The sequence below is a fragment of the Cyprinus carpio genome, chromosome A21, assembly GCF_018340385.1.
Source record: "Cyprinus carpio isolate SPL01 chromosome A21, ASM1834038v1, whole genome shotgun sequence".
In the NCBI taxonomy this organism is placed as follows: Eukaryota; Metazoa; Chordata; class Actinopteri; order Cypriniformes; family Cyprinidae; genus Cyprinus; species Cyprinus carpio.
Window position 1 is genome coordinate 15,168,491 of NC_056592.1, and position 20,277 is coordinate 15,188,767.

Below are 20,277 nucleotides of genomic sequence, written 5' to 3' on the forward strand. Positions count from 1 at the left end.
ATCATATATATATATATATATATATATATATATATATATAAACTAGACAAATATTGCAAATAAATTGAAAAATAAATAAAAGAGGTTGAACAGTTGTGCTATAGATTATAAAATGGAATAGAATAGAGTGAGATGCAGGGATGTACTAGGATGGAGGTGGTAACAAATAAATATAAGGATATTTGCACATTTTTATTGCATAAGTGGGGAACATTTAACTGTTCATGAGGTAGATTGAAGAAACTGTTCTTGTGCCTGGCTGTCCTGGTATTTGCGGCTCTGAAGCGCCGGCCAGATGGCAAAAGTTCAAAAAGGGGATAACTTGGATGTGAGTGATCCAGAGTGTTTTTTTGAGCCCTTTTCCTCACCCTGGATGTATACAGTTCTTGAAGGGTGGGCAGGGGAGTACCATTAATCCTTTCAGCAGTCCAAACCTGTAGTCTTCTGATGTCTGATTTTGTAGCTGAACCAAACCAGACAGTTATTGAAGTGCACAGGACAGACTCAATGATGGCTAAGTAGAACTGTTTCAGCAGCTCCTGTGGCAGGTTAAACTTCCCCAGCTGGTGAAGGAAGTACAACCCTTGTTGGGCCTTTTTAACAATGGAGTCAATGTGAAAGGTCCCACTTCAGGTCCTGAAAGATGATGGTTCCCAGGAATCTGAATGACTCCACTGCCACCACAGTTCTATTTATGATGGTGAGTAGGGGGAGTGCAGGGGGTTTTCTCCTGAAGTCCACTATCATCTCCACAGTTTTGAGAGTGTTCAGCTCCAGGTTGTTAAGACTGCACCAGACAGCCAGCTGCTCAACCTCTTGTCTGTAAGCAGAATCGTCACAGTGCTGGATGAGACTGATGACTGTAGTGTTGTCTGCAAACTTCAGGAGTTAAACAGAGGGGTCAGTAGAGGTGCAATCATTTGTGTACAGGGAGAAGAGCAGTGGGGAGAGAATCCAGCCCTGAGGGGCACCAGTGTTGGTGGAGCGGCTGTTTGACATGAATTTCCCCAGTCTCACTAACTGTTGCCTATCTGTCCAAAAGATGGTGATCCACTGACAGATAGAGCTAGGAACAGAGAGCTGGGTCAGTTTGGTCTGGAGGGCTGTTGGGATGATGGTGTTGAAAGCCGAACTAAAGTCCACAAACAGGTTCCTCACATAAGTCCCTGATTTGTCCAGATGTTGCAGGATGAAGTGCAGTCCCATGTTTACTGCATCATCCATAGACCTGTTTGCTCGGTAAGCAAACTGCAGGGGGTCCAGTAAGGGTCCAGCTATGTCCTTCAGATAAGCCAGAACCAGATTTTCAAACAACTTCATGACAACAGACATTAGACATTAGAGCCACAGGTCTGTAGTCATTAAGTCCTGTTATCTTGGGTTTCTTTCGAACGGGGATGATGGTGGAGTGTTTGAAGCTGGAAGGGACTTCACACAACTCCAGAGATCTGTTGAAGATCTGTGAAAAGATGGGGGCCAGCTGGTCAGCACAGGTTTTCAGACAGGCTGGTGTAAAGCCATCTAGGCCTGGTGCCTTTCTTCTTTTGTTCTTCCTGAAGACTTGGCGCACATTGTCCTCACTGATTTGAAGGGCAGGAGGTGGGGAGAGGGGGACTGCAGGAGGTGTTAACGGTTGTGTAGACAGATGGTCAGAACAGGTGTGGGGGGTTACAAATCTACAATTCAAAACTCATTCAGGTTGTCAGCAAGTTGTTAATTTGCCTCAGTGCAGGGGGATGGTGTCTTGTAGTTGTAGTGATGGCTCTCAAACCTTTCCACACTGAAGTTGAGTCATTGGAAGTGAACTGATCTTCCAACTTTTTAGCGTAGGTCCTTTTAGCCGCCCTAATCTCTTTATTCAGTGTGTTCCTGGCCTGATTGTACAAAACTCTGTCCCCATTTCTGTAGGTATCCTCTTTGGCCTGATGAAGATGTCTGAGTTTTGCTGTAAACCATGGCTTATCATTGTTGAATCTTAAATAAGTCCTGATAGGAATGCATATATCCTCACAAAAATTAATATATGATGTTACAGTCTCTGTGAGTTCGTCCAGATTGGTGGTAGCAGCTTCAAAAACACTCCAATCTGTGAGGTCGAAACAGACTTTTAAAGCCCACTCTGTTTTGTTGGTCCATGTTGTGACGAGTGGGGCGGGGGCCGAGAGCCATGGGAACAGAGCGAGGCCGGTGGAGTGATTGGGAAATGAGCGACACCTGCTCCTCTCACCAGTTTCGAGTCCCACGGAGGAGATCGGAAGGATACAAAAGAGGAGTGACAACAGTGAAGGACGAGAGAGGACCAGGCCTGGGTTTTATTTTGTGGTTTGGTTTTTGTTTGTGCGAGGCAGTCGTCCGTGAGGGGCTGTCGTGCTGTTTTATGTTTATTTTGTTATAAAAGCTTTTATTTGAGTGTTTGCCGGTTCCCGCCTCCTTCTTCCCGTGATTGTGAAGTTTTATTGTTACACATGTCTTTACAGTATTTACTACAGGTTTAGCAGATTTAAGTTTTTGCCTGTAGGTTGGTATAAGATGAACCAGGCAGTGATCAGACAGCCCCAAAGCTGCTCGTGGAACAGAGTGATATGCATCTTTTATTGATGTGCAACAGTGATCTAGTATATTACTGTCTCTGGTGGGACATGTAACATACTGTCTGTATTTTGGCAGTTCAGAGATTGGTTTTATTAAAGTCCCCAAGAATGATTAAAACAGAGTCCGGGTGTTGTTGTTCTATCTGATCTGTGTGATCTGATCAGCGAGTTTCTGTAAAGCCGGACACACGTGCACTTGTGGAGGAATGTAAACGCTCACAAGAATGAACGAGTGAAACTCCCACAGTGAATAGAACGGTTTACAGTTAATGTAGAGCGTTTCTAGATCAGCACAACACATCTTCTTTAACACAGTTACATCTGTACACCACCGTTCATTGATGTAAAAGCATGTCCCGCCACCAAGCGATTTCCCCATTGATTCTGCGTCGGGATCTGCTCTAAACAGCTGAAAGCTGGGCAGATGGAGCGCGCTGTCTGGAATGGTGTCATTCAGCCAGGTTTCCATGAAACACAGAGCAGCAGAGTGTGAGGAATCTTTATTTGTCTGGGAGAGCAGAAGAAGTCCGTCCGTTTTGTTGGGTAGAGAGCGGAGATTTGCCAAATGGACGCTAGGCAATGGCGTTCGAAATCCATGCTTTCTGAGCTTTACTAGCACCGGCTCTCTACCCCCATCTGCGCGTCCTGAAGCACTTGATCAGCGCCACTGCTCCACCGACTACAATGTTCAGTAAAACGTCCGAATAATTGAAATCCGGTAGAAGTTTGTGATGTGTTCTGACGAATGTTCAGCAGTTCATCCCTGGTGAAACTAATCGTGTTTGATAAACAAAAAACAGGAAAAACTAACATAAACAGTACAAACATTGGAGAGCCAAGCACTGAAGCAGCCGTGTGTGGCGCCATTCAGGGCCACATCAAAGTCACTAACAGATACGGAACATAAAATAAATAAATAGGGAAATAATAAAAAATAAAACAGTCATTCAATCATTCATCCTATGCCTTTGGCTAGACTGCTGTCAGTATTTACATATGATTTGACTGTAAAATTCTAAAAGGAGTGCATCATACCTGATGTCACAACAGAAGAGAAGCATAGACAGATTATCTTCCGAAACAGGTATTTATTGTGCAGACACACAAGTGATGCAAGCAAGTAAGTAAATAGGTTCAAAGAGTGGTAATGCATACTTAGCTGGTGATAACAGTCCTTTCTTTCCACATGTGCAGGTAGCGAGAATGGGTTGAATGCAGGCTGAAGAGGACGGAAGACTGGACATAAACAGGTAAGTAGCACAGGTAGGTAGTCGGGTAAGTAGTCCGGTAGAGAGCAACAACACCTGATAACTGAGGAGTGACTGGCAAGTGCTTAAATAGGAGTCCTTAATGAGCTGGTGCAGGTGATAAGTTTTCAGGTGATTGAGAATGTGTGGGTTCAGAGCATGTGACACCTGACACCTACATGAACACTTTATAGTTGGGTTTGTGACTGTAAGTCATTCTCTTCAAATGCTACTGAGCTTTAAATGATGGCATATTTTGTGTTTGAGCCCATTCGGCAGTGAAATGCATAGCAATATTTACACATGACTTTATAGTTTATTTTAATAAATATCAAAAAATTAAACATGTGACTGACTCTGTGACACCTGACACCTACATGAACATTTTATAGTTGGGTTTGTGACTGTAAGTAATTCTGTTCAAATGCTATTGAGCTTTAAAATATGGTATATTTTGTATTTGAGCCCATTCTGTAGTGAAATAAACAACATTTCTACATATGATACTATATATGTAGCTATATGTTTTCCTCCCATACTGTAAAACGCTTAATGTGGCATAACGGGCTAAGATGATAAGACCCAACTCAATATACTTCTCATTATTAAAACATAACTAATGTGTACAGGCAAGCAGGCGAGCCCAGGTTAAAAACTGCGGTCAGGCTAGCCCCCATGTTGATTTGCGGTGCACGCATATTACATTACGGTAATAGCGTGTAAAAACTCAGTTTAAAAGAAAAGTGATCTTTGGCATTCATTCAGCAGTTTCTCTGTCAATAATTAATAAATGAATAAGTAAACATAAAAATTCACAAATAAAGACATTGTCACGTCATGCTGTTGAGGAAGCACGCAGGAGGCACAAGTAAACAAGAACTGTCTTAAATCAAGGAAACACAGGAGATAATCCACAATAGGAGCTTGAGCCAACACACCTAGAGAACGAGTAGACCTGACAAACACAAACTAAACAGACTAGGATTTTTCCAAAAACTCATATTCTACCTGTTCGGTCTTCGTTTTTAGATAACTCTAAAAAGAAAACTCCTTGTTTCCACAGACCAATTTTAATACAGATTGACGGTCCACCACCCCAGAGTGTCACTGGGCCAATGTCAGGACTATCTGATGTTGCATTACAAAATTGTGTTCATATTCTGCTCTTCTGTGGCAACGGTTTTCGGGTCTTGTCTTTTTCTAAAGGTGACTTGCAGGACTCTGTACATTAAGGTACTCAATTAGTTTTAATCGTTTAAGATTGCAAGTGACGTCATGTCACTTGCAGTAGTGCAGATGTCCTGAGAGTGCATGTGAATGTTTGCACTGCAGCCAGACCCCAGGGGACTGACAGTGGCACAACTTTGCACAACTATAATACATAAAAATTTCAAAGATATAACACAACAGAAATAAAACATCCTACACTCTTAAAAATAAAGGTTTCAAAAAAGAGTTTTTGCATTGATGCCATAGAAGAACGATTTTGGGTTCTCCAAATATATGTATATATGAACTTCTGGTATGGTTTTACAAGATGGAATAACTCCATTTATCTATTTTGTATGCAAGTACAGGTCATACCTCCTTGAATTATAAAGAGTGAAACCTCTAAAACTCCCATGTTAAGCTCTCATTTCAATAACGTGAAAAAATATAGCTGCAAGCAGCAATGACGGCCCAAGCCTCTGCACCACTACCCTGGTGGCTTCAGTCTGTTTTTATTTATTTTATTCATTTTGTAATGATTTTAATGATCTATAAGCATGTTTAATATAATTATATAAAACTAAATCACCAGTACAGTACATATTCAACTGTTTCTATTAATTTATTTGTCCTTCTGTAGAAAAAGGATTAGGATTTCTTATCCAATGCATCTCCATCTATTGGACAACCATAGTATTACAACCTTGATCTGTCAGGTAAAATGTCTGATAGTCCTGCACGGGTCCGGTTTGGTAAACCCACACCCACAGTACTTAACAGAACACCCGACCCATTATCCAACAGTAGCACTTATTTTAATTCCATAACTGACCCAACCCGTTTGACGAAAACACACCACAACCGGAACTGCCCCTACATTAAAAACATCACGTAGACAAAAATCACTCCTGTGCATGGTGGCTGTTATCTTACACATGTTGTAATCACAGACTCAGAGGCAAATTAATAAGTTTAATAATAATATTTAAACTGCAAGATATATGAAATAAAGATATATTTTAACATATCAGGTTTTTTTTGTCCAATCCATTGCTATGTTACGTAATTACTATCGGTTATCGTATGGGGAGTGACTTGCATAATTACTATTGCATAGTGCTTGTTGTTCACTCCCCCACAACAATTCCTGCTGGACCTGGGTACCTCCTCTCCTAGGTTCACGAAACGGTCATCCATAAAATGCATTGCTGTTCTGTTATACGTAGTCTTAAAGATTCCTAAATGCATCTACTTTCAGAAGGTCAAATAAAGTGCTTTTGCTTTTGCATAAAAACACACAGCATCTCCCTGACATGGCTGCTTCAACACTAACTGTGCCACGCCTTTTTTATTTGCGTGATCATTTGGGTGTCATTACGCAAATATTTCAACATACGTAGTTACGTAGATATGTGGGGGCGTGTTTGAATAAGCCTTTTTAGGGGGGCATGGCAGAGTCTTAACTTTGATAAAGAATATCTCTTTGGATTTAAGGCTGTAGTCTTTGCAACTTTACAGATCTTCTTTATGCACCAAGAGCTTGTAACACTCCAAAGAGAAAGGAAAAATTTAAATCGCATCACATAACCCCTTTAAGGGACCCAAATCCCCCATAACCATCCTAACCACTGTGTCTAGACTGCAAGACATTGTCAGTATGTCATAAACAGAGAACGAGGCATCAGTTTACTGGTGGTGCTTGGGCCCTATAAAGCAAAATGTTTACATTATTTTCTTTTTCAGCCACGGTTTTTGCAGAGCTCAGTATTTGAAAGTTTGTAGAACTTATGTTGAGAGAATATGTTGATTAATGCCATTTTGTAATCCGAGAGCTTTTGGTATTTGTATAAATACCAAAATAGAATATAAATATAATATATATAAATATAATATAATGTAGGCTATTTATATTGTATTTATACTGACTGAATAAAACTATTTAGATTTATTCACAATATATTTTGAAAAATATATTTTTGCGTTTGTTGTTGACTCACAAATCGAGTGTGTGTCATGGCAGCTCACGCTACCGTTTCCTGCTGTTGTAGTGAGGTGATCTGGCTTCCTGTTGCATCGAGACCAATTCGCTTCGCAGAGTGAGATGTTTGAAAGCTGACAATCGACGGTTTTTATTTTTTTGCCCTACGAAAATAAAGCTTTCATATTTGATGTCACATCTGAGACACATTATCTTACCATAATTTGACGCAGTGTCTTTGTTGACATAATACTTGTCAACAAAGAAAGACAGTGACAGACTGAAAGCTAAATATATGTACTGATAAATATAAAAATGATGGAGAATGGGAAATACCAGTAGTGTTTTTAGTAGGGACATTACGATTTTACCTGAAGCAAAACAAGCACACAAACACAAACACTAAAACAAACAGACACCTCCCTGCACACACACACCGGCGCCTCCCTTCATCGACTGGACTGTTTCTTCCTCCCCCAACCAACATGGATCATCGGAATCCACCTGCGCTTTTTATTCAAGGTTACTCTGTTTTATTCTAACGTGATTTATGTAAGGTATCTAAAACATTACTTTCTTTCAAAAAAAACAACCAGTATCTACGAAAAAACCAAGTGATCAATGTAGCGAGCATCAGAAGAAAAGCGCTGGGGAGATGCAGAGTGAGGAGACGAGAACAGCACCTGGAAACGGTGTGACCGCGAGCACAGATCCAACTAGAGAGGTACTTCAAATACACACTAATACTTATTTTAAACGATAAAAATTTCACGTTTTGATGTTGTTTGAGTTTTGAAAGAAACTTGGAGTCGTTTGAACACTTGTTGGCTTGCAGGTCTGTCGAGGTAACACAACCCGTCTGTCCTCATTCCTGTCCATGGCTGCGTTCACCGCGGCTAAACACTCTTGTGTTGTAGCCCATATATATATAAATTAAATATTAGTTTGTATTATTAAATATGAGTTAAGGAGTACTTCATCCAAAAATGACAGATCTAACATTATTTATTCATCCCCATTGTTCCAAAAATGTTTTTGACTTTTTTTTTCACACAAAAGGAGAACTACAGCTTCAGTCACCATACGCCTTTATTGCATATTCTTTCCATGCAATAACAGTGAATGGTGACTCGTGTTCATTTTTTGGATAAACTACACCTTTAGGACCCCCTTACATAATTTAATGTAGGCCTGCATTTTGTCAGAATTATAGGCAACCATAAAAAAATCTAATAATAATTATGAATATTATATAAAAAAAAATTAATACAAATAATATCAAAAACGACAGCAAATTACATCATCGTGTGCCTTGTTCAGTAGCGTGTCACCCATGTTCCTTTAGCAATCAAGTTACTTCCCTTTTGGCTCACTTGGATACACACTACACTGACCAAACTGACCATTAGTTCCCCAATTTAGACTGCATAGTAGTAGTACAGATGAGAAGATAAGTAATGTAAACTATATTTTAAAAAGCCTATGCAAACTTTGATGTTGGAGTGAGAAAGCCATGTTGAAGTAGTTTTAAAAGCTAGAAGTTTGAAGGTTTTAAGGCCAGATAGGTAGCAGTGTCCAATTTTGGTTTTTAATTTTAGTTCTAGATATTCTGGATGACAAAGAGGTGTGCTGCTGATCTGTTATATGGTTGTGTTTGATCAGAGATCATAAGCTTTGAATGATCTTCTTGACAGAATCCAGAACAGCAGAACGGGGTTGTGTCCTCTCACGATGTCACCAGCCCCGTATCCCAGACTCAAACTGAGCACCAGCCTCCATCCTCTACACCAGCTCCTCCTGCTCAGCCTCCCAGAGATCAGTGGGGTGGCAAATATGAATTTCTGCTGTCCTGTATTGGCTACTGTGTTGGCCTGGGAAATGTCTGGAGGTTCCCCTACCTCTGCTACCGAAACGGAGGAGGTGAGTGACAGTGCACTAAATATGAACGCAAATCTGTTAGGATGTACAGAATTTACATTGTAGATCGTTTGAGTTGTAAACACAAGCTAGTCTGTAAAGGTATGGTCACATTTACTGCTTTTCAGCAAAATTCAGTCATTTTAATAGGAATCTACATAATTGGTGAGTTTTGCATGAGGCCCGAAAAGTTCCCAAAGCAGGTTTCACTCATGTTGGTCTTGCAAAATGGCCTGGTTGACCGACAGAAAACTTTCGCTAATATGTCTGCAACCTTAATACTAAAAAAATGATTTTCCACATATAAAAAAATCCTAAGAGATTTAATGAACTTTCTGTGTAAATGGGTCTTTCATGGGTGAACTGGGACGTTTGGTTACTTTAAGCTGAAATCTATCCTTCTGTCCAACCAACCAAAACCAAAAACATTTCCCTGTAGTAGGGAGGAGGGCACATTCCTCTTTAAACCTCCGAAACAAATTAGCCTAAACCAAGAAGGCCTCAAAAGGGAAGAAATTTGCAATGTAAAGATGGTTAGTACTACAAATGAAGAGACCTGTTCACAGATTGTTGGAGTGTGATGTAGAAAAGTACTGTCATTTCCTTGAGCTGGACTTAAAGAAGATTTTATGTTTCATGTTACAATAGTAAATTCTTAAAAACGAGAGGCTTTAATTGACAATTATGATAATTGAGAGAGAATAAATTCAACTCTGAACTAGTGGAGTCTGAAAGTGGATACTGAAATTACCCCATTTCTCTTACATATTGCACACACACACATACACACACACACACACACACACACACACACACACACACTCACACACACACACACACACACACACACACACATACATACACACACTCACACACACTCATAAAATGATTTGTCAAATCCAGTAATAACAATAAAATTCAAAAAAACTTTCAAAAAATATACTAATAATAATAATCTTATTAAAAGCTTTAATATATATTATATTTAATATAATATGTGAAAAATATAAAATGGTTTTAGTAGACCCATCTAAAGAAACAAAAAATAACAACAAAAGATACAGGAGGGAAAAATCTCATTGACAAGTGCCTGTGATTTAGGAGTGTGGAGTCACTGGCACAAATTACATAATTTGGGGTTGTGGCTTAGTGGTTAGGGTTATGGTTAGGCTCCAACTTGTTGAGCTGTGATGCTTAAGCAGGTGATCTTTAAATCTGACTCATGTTTTTTAAAATCCTGTTCCAGCTTCCTCATCTCATCACTTCCTGTCTTGTATATATTGTATTGTATGTATTGTTGGTATGAATATAAGTGGTTAATTCAGTTCAATTCCATTCAAGTATATGTGTATAGCACTTTTTACGATACAAATCATTGCAAAGCAACTTTACAGAAAATTACGTTTCTACAATTTAAAAGTCAAACAATAAGTATTACCAACAGGAATTCAATTGGAAAAACAATGTCAATAATGTCATAAACCTTGACCTGTTGGGTTGCAGGTGTGTTTCTCATCCCGTACTTCATCATGCTCTTCTTCACGGGAATGCCGCTCTTCCTCATGGAGCTCAGCCTGGGCCAATATGGAGCCGCAGGTCCCATCACCGTCTGGAAGTGCTGTCCCCTCCTCAAAGGTAGCAATATACATATAATTCATCAATTCAGTGGCTTAATCATGGTCTATAAATTGGGCTGTGATTATGTAAATTTGGTTTTGAGTTATATTCATTATTCAAAGTCTCGTAGCTCCACTTTGCATAAGAAGTAAGAATTAATTGTCATTCTGTTTTGTAATAATTAATAATTAAATAAAGGGCTAAACAAATTGAAATGATTGTGTTGTCCTGGTCTCGTTGCAGGGATTGGTATAGGGATGTTGTGTGTGTCCACTCTTGTGTGTCTCTATTATAATGTCATTATCGCTTGGACATTCTACTACCTTGGCAGTTCTTTCCAGAGCCCTCTGCCCTGGTCATGTGATGCTCTTCATAACATTCCCCTTTGTCGAGTAAGTCTTACTTGTCTGCTAGTAGGTTAACATAGAATTTTAAACAACTGTGATTATCATCTACATTATCGTCCAGATGAATCAAATATGTTTTTCTTATTCAGAATAAAAAAAAATCTCTGTTTTCTCTACAGAACAAAACTAATGTCACACAAAGTCCCTCTGAAGTCTTCTGGAAGTAAGAATTCACAATTATTTAGGGATGCACTGATACTGGTTCATCGCTGTTACAAAATTAATGTATAATGAGTGGCTCCCTATTAAATTAAAGATGAAGTACAAAAGAGCAATAAAACGAACAGTGAAAGTAACAAAAGCTTGTAGAATACATTTTAATGGGCATAAATAAGTGTCAGAATAACTTAAGGGAAATATCTATTTGCTAAATGAACTAAGCCAACGAACATTATTGATATTCTTTGGTTCACATTTACTAAACTAGTCTGTAAATTACAAACACAAATAAATAAAAAAAAATAAAAAAAAAATTCAAAAAAAAAAAATAACAAAACTAGTCTCAAAAATTAAATTCCAACAAAAACAAATACAATTAAAAGTAAAATTGCTGTAAAAGTTAAAAAACATAAATTTTAGTTTATGAAAATATTAATGATTAAATAAATTGTTTGAAAAAATGGTAATATTAAAAATGCTTAAAATGCTAGAAAATTTATAAAAAATCATGAATAAAAAATAATAAACATTAACAAAAAAAAATATATATTTACAGCATTTAATAATAATTAATAACTAAAAAACTTATAAAAAAATATATATATTTACAGCATGTATTAATGTTGATTTATTAAGATACTATTGTATGTGTGAATTCAAATTCATTCATAATGCGCTCATGTTAATTTATAACTTTAAATGTTAAATATCAGTAAGATTTTTTTGAAAGAAAAAAAAACCACCATGAAATACACAGTAAGAAATTTTTTAAAAAAAAAAACAACACCATTAAAAAAATAAAAATAATAATTAAATACCCAAAAAAAAACCAACATCAAAATATTGAGCACCAGATCAGCATATTAAAATGATTTTTAATGGATCATGTGACACTGAAGACAGGATATAATAATATATTATTAAAATGAATATTATATGAATTTTACTGTTTTAAAATATTCTTAATCAAATAAAATCACCACCTTAATAAAATACAAAAAAAAAACATAAAAAATATCTTTCATTAATATACAGAATGTTAATTAATGCTGTAAAATATTCTTTGTTGACTGTCATGCCCACCTTCATTAACTGCTGTAATCAAATTAGTTTTGCTCATGTTTCATGTTTGTTCACATCCTTGTATCTAAAAATACCACAGTTACTGGTGTGATAAAGTACAGAAAACATGCGTTCAAGTCCAAAGTACTGCTGCTACTGGCACATACAGACCTGTAACATCTATTCTAGAATACTGCGGTGGGATTAATGCTAATGTACCACAAAACCACACCTCAAACACTCTGAGACTGTTAACATGCAATGAAGCCAATGACACAATTCTTCAGTCTTACACAGAGTGTTTGTGTGTGTTCAGTGAAAAGGTTCTGGGTGTAGTGTACAGTAAAGGGCTGCATGATCCCGGTCCAGTGCGTTGGCCTCTAGCTCTGTGCTTGCTGGCTGCCTGGGTCGTCATTTTCCTTTGCATGCTCAAGGGCATTCGCAGCTCTGGCAAGGTGAGACCTCACCCAGACACACCTGAAAGCCTTACAGAGATCCACAGCACATCCAGTTGGCTTTTTTCCCGATAGGAAAATAGGTGTAGACCAGTAGGCCATTTTAGTATTATTGAGAGACTATTACAGTTTTTATTAATATTTAGAGTTTTTTGCTCAGTTTTATTTTTACATTTAAAGTTTGAGTAATTGTATTATTTATTAGATTTATTTATTAGAGTTATTTTAGTACATCAAGTGGTAAGCATTGCGTTTAGCGCAAAAGGTTGTGGGTTCAATTCCCACTATTAACTAGTTGCTTAAAATATGCATACCTGAATGCACTGTAAGTCACATTTGGATAAAGCATTTAAATGCATAAAGCAATGATATTACTATTACCTTATTCTGCATGGCGATAGTTTTTAGATCCCTTATTCTACCCTATACCCGTACCTAGACTTAAACTAACTACAACTACCCTAAAAATAGTTTACTATTAAATGTTGAAATGAAAAATAGTAAGCTTGGAAAAACTAAAGTTTGACCCATCAACATAAGAAAGCTGCTTTGGCAACTAAAGCAAAAAATATGACAATTTAAATTTAATTAACTATAAAAACACTAGCCTGTATTTTACCTCAAGTAATGGAAATGTTTTTATGGTTTTAGTTTTAATTAACTATGATAACCCTGGCGTGGATGTAATACTTCATATGAGGCCATTTCAGAGCAGATGAGAATATGCTCTACACAAAGAAATGAATTTCCCATCATTCCTCTGATGTCAGGTGGTGTATGTGACTGCCACCTTCCCCTATTTTGTGCTGGTGGTCCTCATCATCAGAGGGGCCACCCTTGAGGGCTCCTTAAACGGTGTCGCCTTCTACCTCACTCCAAACTGGGCCCATTTGGCTAATGCACAGGTACAATTTCCTAAACAACACCAATTTTTTAAAAATAAATGCTACAGTTTTCCATTCCCTTCAGTTCTGTATTGTATTGCATTGAATTGCATTGTCATTGTAGGTTTGGAATGATGCTGCATCGCAGATATTTTATTCTTTGGGTATTGGGGTTGGTGGTCTCTTGTCAATGGCATCATACAATAAATTTGACAATAATGTCATCAGGTGAGGCTTTTTACTGTGAGAAAACACTTTGTTTTTGGTTGTTTTTCCCCCTGAAACATTACTTTAAAATCTCAAAATAATTTTTTAATCACGCAGGGATACTCTAATCATCACCATTGGGAACTGCGGTACCAGTTTTTTTGCAGGATTTGCCATTTTCTCTATCCTGGGTCATATGGCTTGGAGGAAGGGTGTGCCTGTGGGTCAGGTGGCAGACTCAGGTACATCCTGTTTAGACTGTTATGTTACTTCTCTCTCTTCTGACATCACGGATAGCTCAGCACACACTAGCACTATGATTTACAGTCACTTAAAATGTTTTCACATCCTTGCAATTTCAAAGCCAGTGCATCATTTGTAATTTTTAAGAGTGTTTGTGACTGTATTTTACTTGTTAGGTCCTGGTCTGGCATTTGTTGCCTACCCAGAAGCCCTGGCTCTTCTCCCTGGATCAGTGTTTTGGTCCATCCTGTTTTTTCTCATGCTCTTTATGCTGGGAGTGGATACACTGGTAAGACCCTCCAGTGCATTCAGGTTTTCTTGAGTTTAGCGGTTTGTCATGTGACAGACACATTGCTTGAGTTGCACCATACACAAATAAATTTCAAAGGTTTGGGGTTGGTAGTGTATATATATATATGGAGTTGGTAGTGTGTATATATATGTATATATATGTGTATGTATATATATGTGTGTGTATATATATATATATATATATATATATATATATATATATATATTATATATATATATATATATATATATATATATATATATACTATACATACATACACATACACACACACACACACACACACACACACACACACACACACACACACACACACACACACACACACACACACACACACACAGTTTTTTTGGAAACAAGGCTGCATTTACAGTATTTAACAGTACAGCAAAACAGTAATATTGTGAAATAATATTACAATATTAAAATTATTACTGTTTTCTATATTAAAATTTTATTTTAAAATGTCATTTATTCCTGTCATAGCAAGGCTGAATTTTTCCTGGATTTTTCTTAGGATTTTTTGTAGCCATTACTCCAGTCAGTCAAAGCCTTTTGTAACATTATAAATGTCTTTACTGTCACTTTTGATCAATTTAATGCATCCTTTCTGAATAAAAGTGTGCACGCATAAGAATAATCATTTGAATCCACAATATTTGAATTAAATTCAAAAGACTGATACCTGACACAAATCTTCTGCCCATTTATGTCTATAAAAATGAAAGCAACATTTCATACTGAATGACTGGAAAGATTATAAGAAAAGTCATAATTAATCAAAAAGTGTGGGAACTGTGTATAATATGAATCCAAGTGATCTGGTTTCAGTGTTTTCAAATTAGAAACATGATTGAATGAAACATCAGTGCTCAGGAAGCAGATTTGTCAAGAGATGTGTGAAATAACCATGTACATCCTGTCCAACTCCACAGCTCATAACTGAGCTACAAGACTCATTTCAGTAAATGTGTATGAGCACACAGTGGTTTTCCTTCCTCTGTCTTCACCTAAAATCCCTATTTGCCTCTCTGTGTCTCAGATTTCAGTTTCTACCCATGTATTGCCAAAACATTCGTTTGTTAAAGGCGATGTGAAAAAAACAACACTATACCCACAAAGCAAATATACTGAATGAATATATAATGATAAAAATAAAAATAAAAAAACTCAAACAAAAAAATAAATGTAAATACTGGTAAAATATAGCTTGAATATGCTGAAAGAATGTCTGCCAAATGCATAAATGTGAATGTGAGAGCAAACAGATAATGGCACACATCAGTCCTTGTGTTGCCCTAACAGCAAACCGAGGATCTGTTTAATTTTGTTGATGCAGATGTCAGGGAAACTTATGAGATATTTGTACACTCCTGACAAGTTAGTCCTTTGTTTAAATTTTGCTATTGTGAAGTTTTCTCTCTCTCTCTATCCTGCAGTTTGGTAACATGGAGGGGATCTGTACAGCTGTAATGGATGAGTTTCCTCAACTCAGATCCAATCTGAAGCACAAGACGCTGTTCCTGGCGCTGCTCTGTTTCGCCTTCTATCTCATGGGCCTGCTGCTCATCACTGATGTAAGAGCAACAGACTGACTGATAATAGGATTTAGTAGTTGACATTTTTATAAATAGATGTCCAGAGTTTAGTAATGTATCTATAATGTTTACAATCATAATTCATTATCTTGTCAATGTTCATATTGTCCATTAGTGATTCTTTTATTGATATCAATGTTTTTGTTGTCATAGACTTAGATTTTATTTTGTGTTTTTCCATCACAGGGTGGGATATACTGGTTCACGCTCATAGACTCATTCAGCACAAGCTTCGGTCTCATCATCATTACTCTCTTCATGTGTATTGGCATCTCATTCTTTTATGGTACACTCACTTTTATTTCCTCCTGGGTGATGGGCTGATATTGGTAGGGTTTCTGATAAAGAACACAACACACATATTCAGTTTTATCGGAGGCACTTCATAAGATATTACATTAAATAATAAGGATTTATTTATTTTAGATGGGTCACACATTTGTATTTTATCATAAAGTCTACACACATTTCTGCTAAATCAAATTTTCACAACATGAACATTAAATGACTAGTTCACCCTAAAATTAAAATTTCCAGAAAAATGACTCATTTCTGTGACCCAAAATGTAGATAAGTTTGTTTCTTAATCAGAACAGATTTAGAGAAATTTAGCATTACATTGCTTTTTCACCAATGGATCCTCTGCAGTGAATGGGTGCCGTCAGAATGACAGTCCAAACAGCTGATAAAAACATCATAATAATCCACAAGTAATCCACATGACTCCAGTCCATCAATTAACATCTTATAAAGTAAAAAAACTGCTTCTTGTAAGTGAAAAAAACATCTTGTCTGAATCAGGAGAGAAATATGCACAGACCTATTTCACTGTTTACAAGTCAAAACAATTCTAAACAAATATGTCAGTGTATTTTGATGTGAGAAGAGGAAGTGCTATTATGGGTTATGGACCACAAGCAACTGTTTAAATTTAAAACGCCTTTATGTATTTGTTTGTTATAAACAAAAAGCTTTTCTCTTCACAAGATGTTGATTCATTGATAGACTGGAGTTGTGTGGATTACTTGTGGATTATTGTGATGTTTTTATCAGCTGTTTGGACTCTCATTCTGACGGCACCCATTCACTGCAAAGGATTAATTGGTCAGCAAGTGATGTAATGCTAAATTCTCTAAATCTGTTCCTATGAAGAAGAAAAAAACCCTCAATCTATATCTAGGATGGCCTGAGGGTGAGTACATTTTCAGCAATTTTCCGATGAACTACTCCTTTTTTTTTTGCCCCAGTCTCTTATTGAGGTTTCATTTATTTCAGATAAACCTGCCTTAAATGGCACATAAAAAACAAACTGTAGTTTATTGCTTTACCTGTATATGTCAGTCACAGTGTTTCCTTGTATTAATATCACATCTTTAGCATCTGCTAAATAATAACAATTTCTCTGTCACATGTCCATGTTAGCTGCAGTTCTTTATAGGTGATGTGACTGCACTCTGTGATCTATATTATATTTGCATATGCTAATGTAATTGCAGGGGTCAACCAGTTCTGTCAGGACATTGTGGACATGATCTGTCGCTGTCCTCCCTGGTGCACAAAAATGCTATTGTACTTCAAAGCCTGCTGGGTGGTTTTCACCCCCTTCCTGCTAACGGTGGGTGTCCTGTTTTTGTTTTGCTTTACTGGAATCACCCTCAAGTTTTAATATGTAGTGATGCATGTTATGTGGTTCCTGTTTAAGATGAACAGTTCTATGATTGTAAAAGTTAAATGGAGGTTTGAGCAGAATCATACTGCAGTACAGTCAGAAACTTGGTTCTGCTGCAGAGTGGAATCAAACACCTTGTCTGTCCTGCATCCAGCGTAATGAATAATTCAGTTGCTGAGACACTGAATCACACTAACAGTGATAGTCCCATTCACAGAGTGAGGCCTCAGTCTTTGTTCAAAATGGTAAGAGATTGTTTTCTCTATACAGTTCATCCTGACCTACATCTTCATCGAGATGTACCGTACGTCTCTGCACTATGGCGCCTATGTGTACCCAACCTGGGGCAAAGCGTTGGGCGTATGTATGGGCGCCTTCTGCTGTCTGCAGATTCTCATCTGGGCCATAGTTGCTGTCAGTAAAGAGTCTGGCACTCTTAGAGATGTAAGTCCCTTCAAAATTGCCATATTTCTTTATACATTCGAGGTCAGTAAGATTAATAGAAATTAATACTCTTATTCCGAAAGAATGCATGAGATTAATCAAAAGTGACAGTAAAGACATTTATGTTACAAAAAATATTTTTCAAATAAATGCTGTTCTGTTGACCTTTATTCATCAAAAACTCTAAGAAAATGTATCAAGGTTTCTGCAAAAATGTTAAGCAGCACAACTGATTCAAACATTGATAATAATAATCTTATATATATATATATATAATCAGCATATTAGAATGTTACATTATAATCAAACATTATGTTTACAAATATATATATAAACATAAATACATATATAATTATGATGAAGCTGTTTGTTTTCAAATAATATAAATAAACTATTAATGTGTTATAAATGTAATTTTGTAACAATTTTAAAATTAATATATAGTGTGGCTGAGTTATTTTTTCTTTTTTAGAATTGTAGCAGCAGGTATGTGTGTGACATGTTCATTCTGACATACGTTTCTTGTGTTCAGCGCTTCCAGAAATCCATCCGTCCTCTCAACTCCTGGCGTGTTAACAACATAAACACAACCACTCAGGATCAGCACGTGGAGCCCCAGAGAGTTGATGGACCCTTCACGGTTAACTTGACTGAAGCGGACTTCACCTCCATGAACTGGGAGGCCATTAGCGAGGCGTAACACTGCCCCAAAGGTTGGGAGGTGGTACTGAATCTCAAAAAGATAAGTACTGGACTGAAAACAGCTGGACTGAAATTAATTGACTGTCTTATAGGACATTTAATACAATTAAAATGTTATTTTTTTTATTTATGCTCATTGCTCATTTGATATAGTACTGAGCCTAAGGCCAAAGCCAGAGACCGAGAAGCACAAAAGACATTTGGATTCTTTGGCTGAATACTTGATGTCCTAAGGATTCCATTTCATGCTGTTCATCTAGCCTTTTCATCAAAGAGTCCAAAAGCTTATTTTATAAGGTAACAGACCTAGTTACATGATATGTTTTTCATTCGAAGAGCCAGGTCAAATCAAATCAGGTCAATGCCTTAAGAGACATTGTTTAACAAAACAGAACTTATTTGATATAGTAGCAATAAACATGAATAAAATCAAATGTAGTACAAGAGGCATTGTAAAGTCTCTTTAGAATGTTTAAATGTGCTATCTATCATAAATTAGATAGATAGATTTTGTGCCACAAATCCAGCAAATAAAATCAAAATGGTTTCACGAGTTGTTCTCAGCTGAAGCTGTTTGTTTACCATGGTCAGATTCCACTTATTTCAGTCATCTACCAAGGACGTGCGCCCTTTGAATAAAGCAATTTTCCTTATGACAGAGGAGGCGCTGAAACATGTTTGTTTACTCAGAGCACTATGGTAACAATGGTAAACCTGACCTTGTTGGGGCTTTGTTGTGGACACTAACTCATCCAGCTATCTTGATTTAGATGGTTTCTCTGAGCGTGCCTAGCCATTTAATGTTCTGCTCCACAGCGGCTGATGCAAACAAACCTTCAGGAGATGTTAAATACAGCAGAGAAATGTGTTCAGACTGCACTGGCGAAAAAGCTCTGGTATTTATGGTGTTCAGCTTAGCCTGCATGGACAATTCAAGAATTTGGTATATATATATATATATATATATATATATATATATATATATATATATATATATATATATATATATATACACACGCTGCGTTGGTGCATATTTCACAGTGGATTTCTGTGAACAGTGATGGAATATGTTTCACAGTAGATTTCTGTGAACAGTGATGGAATAGCTACTTCCTGTACAGATTTTCAACAGCTCCATGATGCAAAAAGGTTTTTCAAAGAAATGCAGTGCTGAGGAAGTTAACCTATGCTTAGCCCTGAGAACTACTTATTTTTGGTCAAGAACATCTCAAATTAAAACATAAATTCTGCTTGTGGTTTATGGAATATAGTTTCTGTTAATTTAGGTAAAAAAAAAAATAACTGATTTATTTGTAAAGTACACTATCATTCAAAAGTTTGGGGTCAGTAAAATTAAAATAATTAAATTTATTTATTCCTGTGATAGCAAAGCACATTTTTTTTTTCTGAAATCATTTTAATATGCTGATTTGAAGCTCAAGAAACATTTTTTTTCCACTATTATCAATGTTGAAAACAGTTGAGTGGCTTTTTATTTTAGTGGAAACTGATATTATATATATATTTCTTTTGATCAATTTGATGTGAAATAGAAATGCAATATGAAAACAAATAGCT

General features: G+C 36.8%; 1 protein-coding gene across 1 annotated transcript; it reads left to right on the forward strand.

Moving 5' to 3' along the window:
* Positions 1–7,638: 7,638 nt before the first annotated feature.
* On the forward strand, positions 7,639–18,756 carry slc6a7 (solute carrier family 6 member 7). Its single transcript, XM_042711031.1, has 15 exons — positions 7,639–7,749; positions 8,720–8,945; positions 10,446–10,577; positions 10,803–10,951; positions 11,086–11,129; positions 12,504–12,642; positions 13,413–13,547; positions 13,651–13,754; positions 13,851–13,975; positions 14,153–14,265; positions 15,726–15,863; positions 16,071–16,170; positions 17,381–17,499; positions 17,824–17,997; positions 18,530–18,756. The coding sequence occupies exons 1-15, from the start codon at positions 7,681–7,683 to the stop codon at positions 18,695–18,697; spliced, it is 1,935 nt and encodes a 644-aa protein (XP_042566965.1). The 5' UTR covers positions 7,639–7,680; the 3' UTR covers positions 18,698–18,756.
* The last annotated feature ends 1,521 nt before the right edge of the window (positions 18,757–20,277 follow it).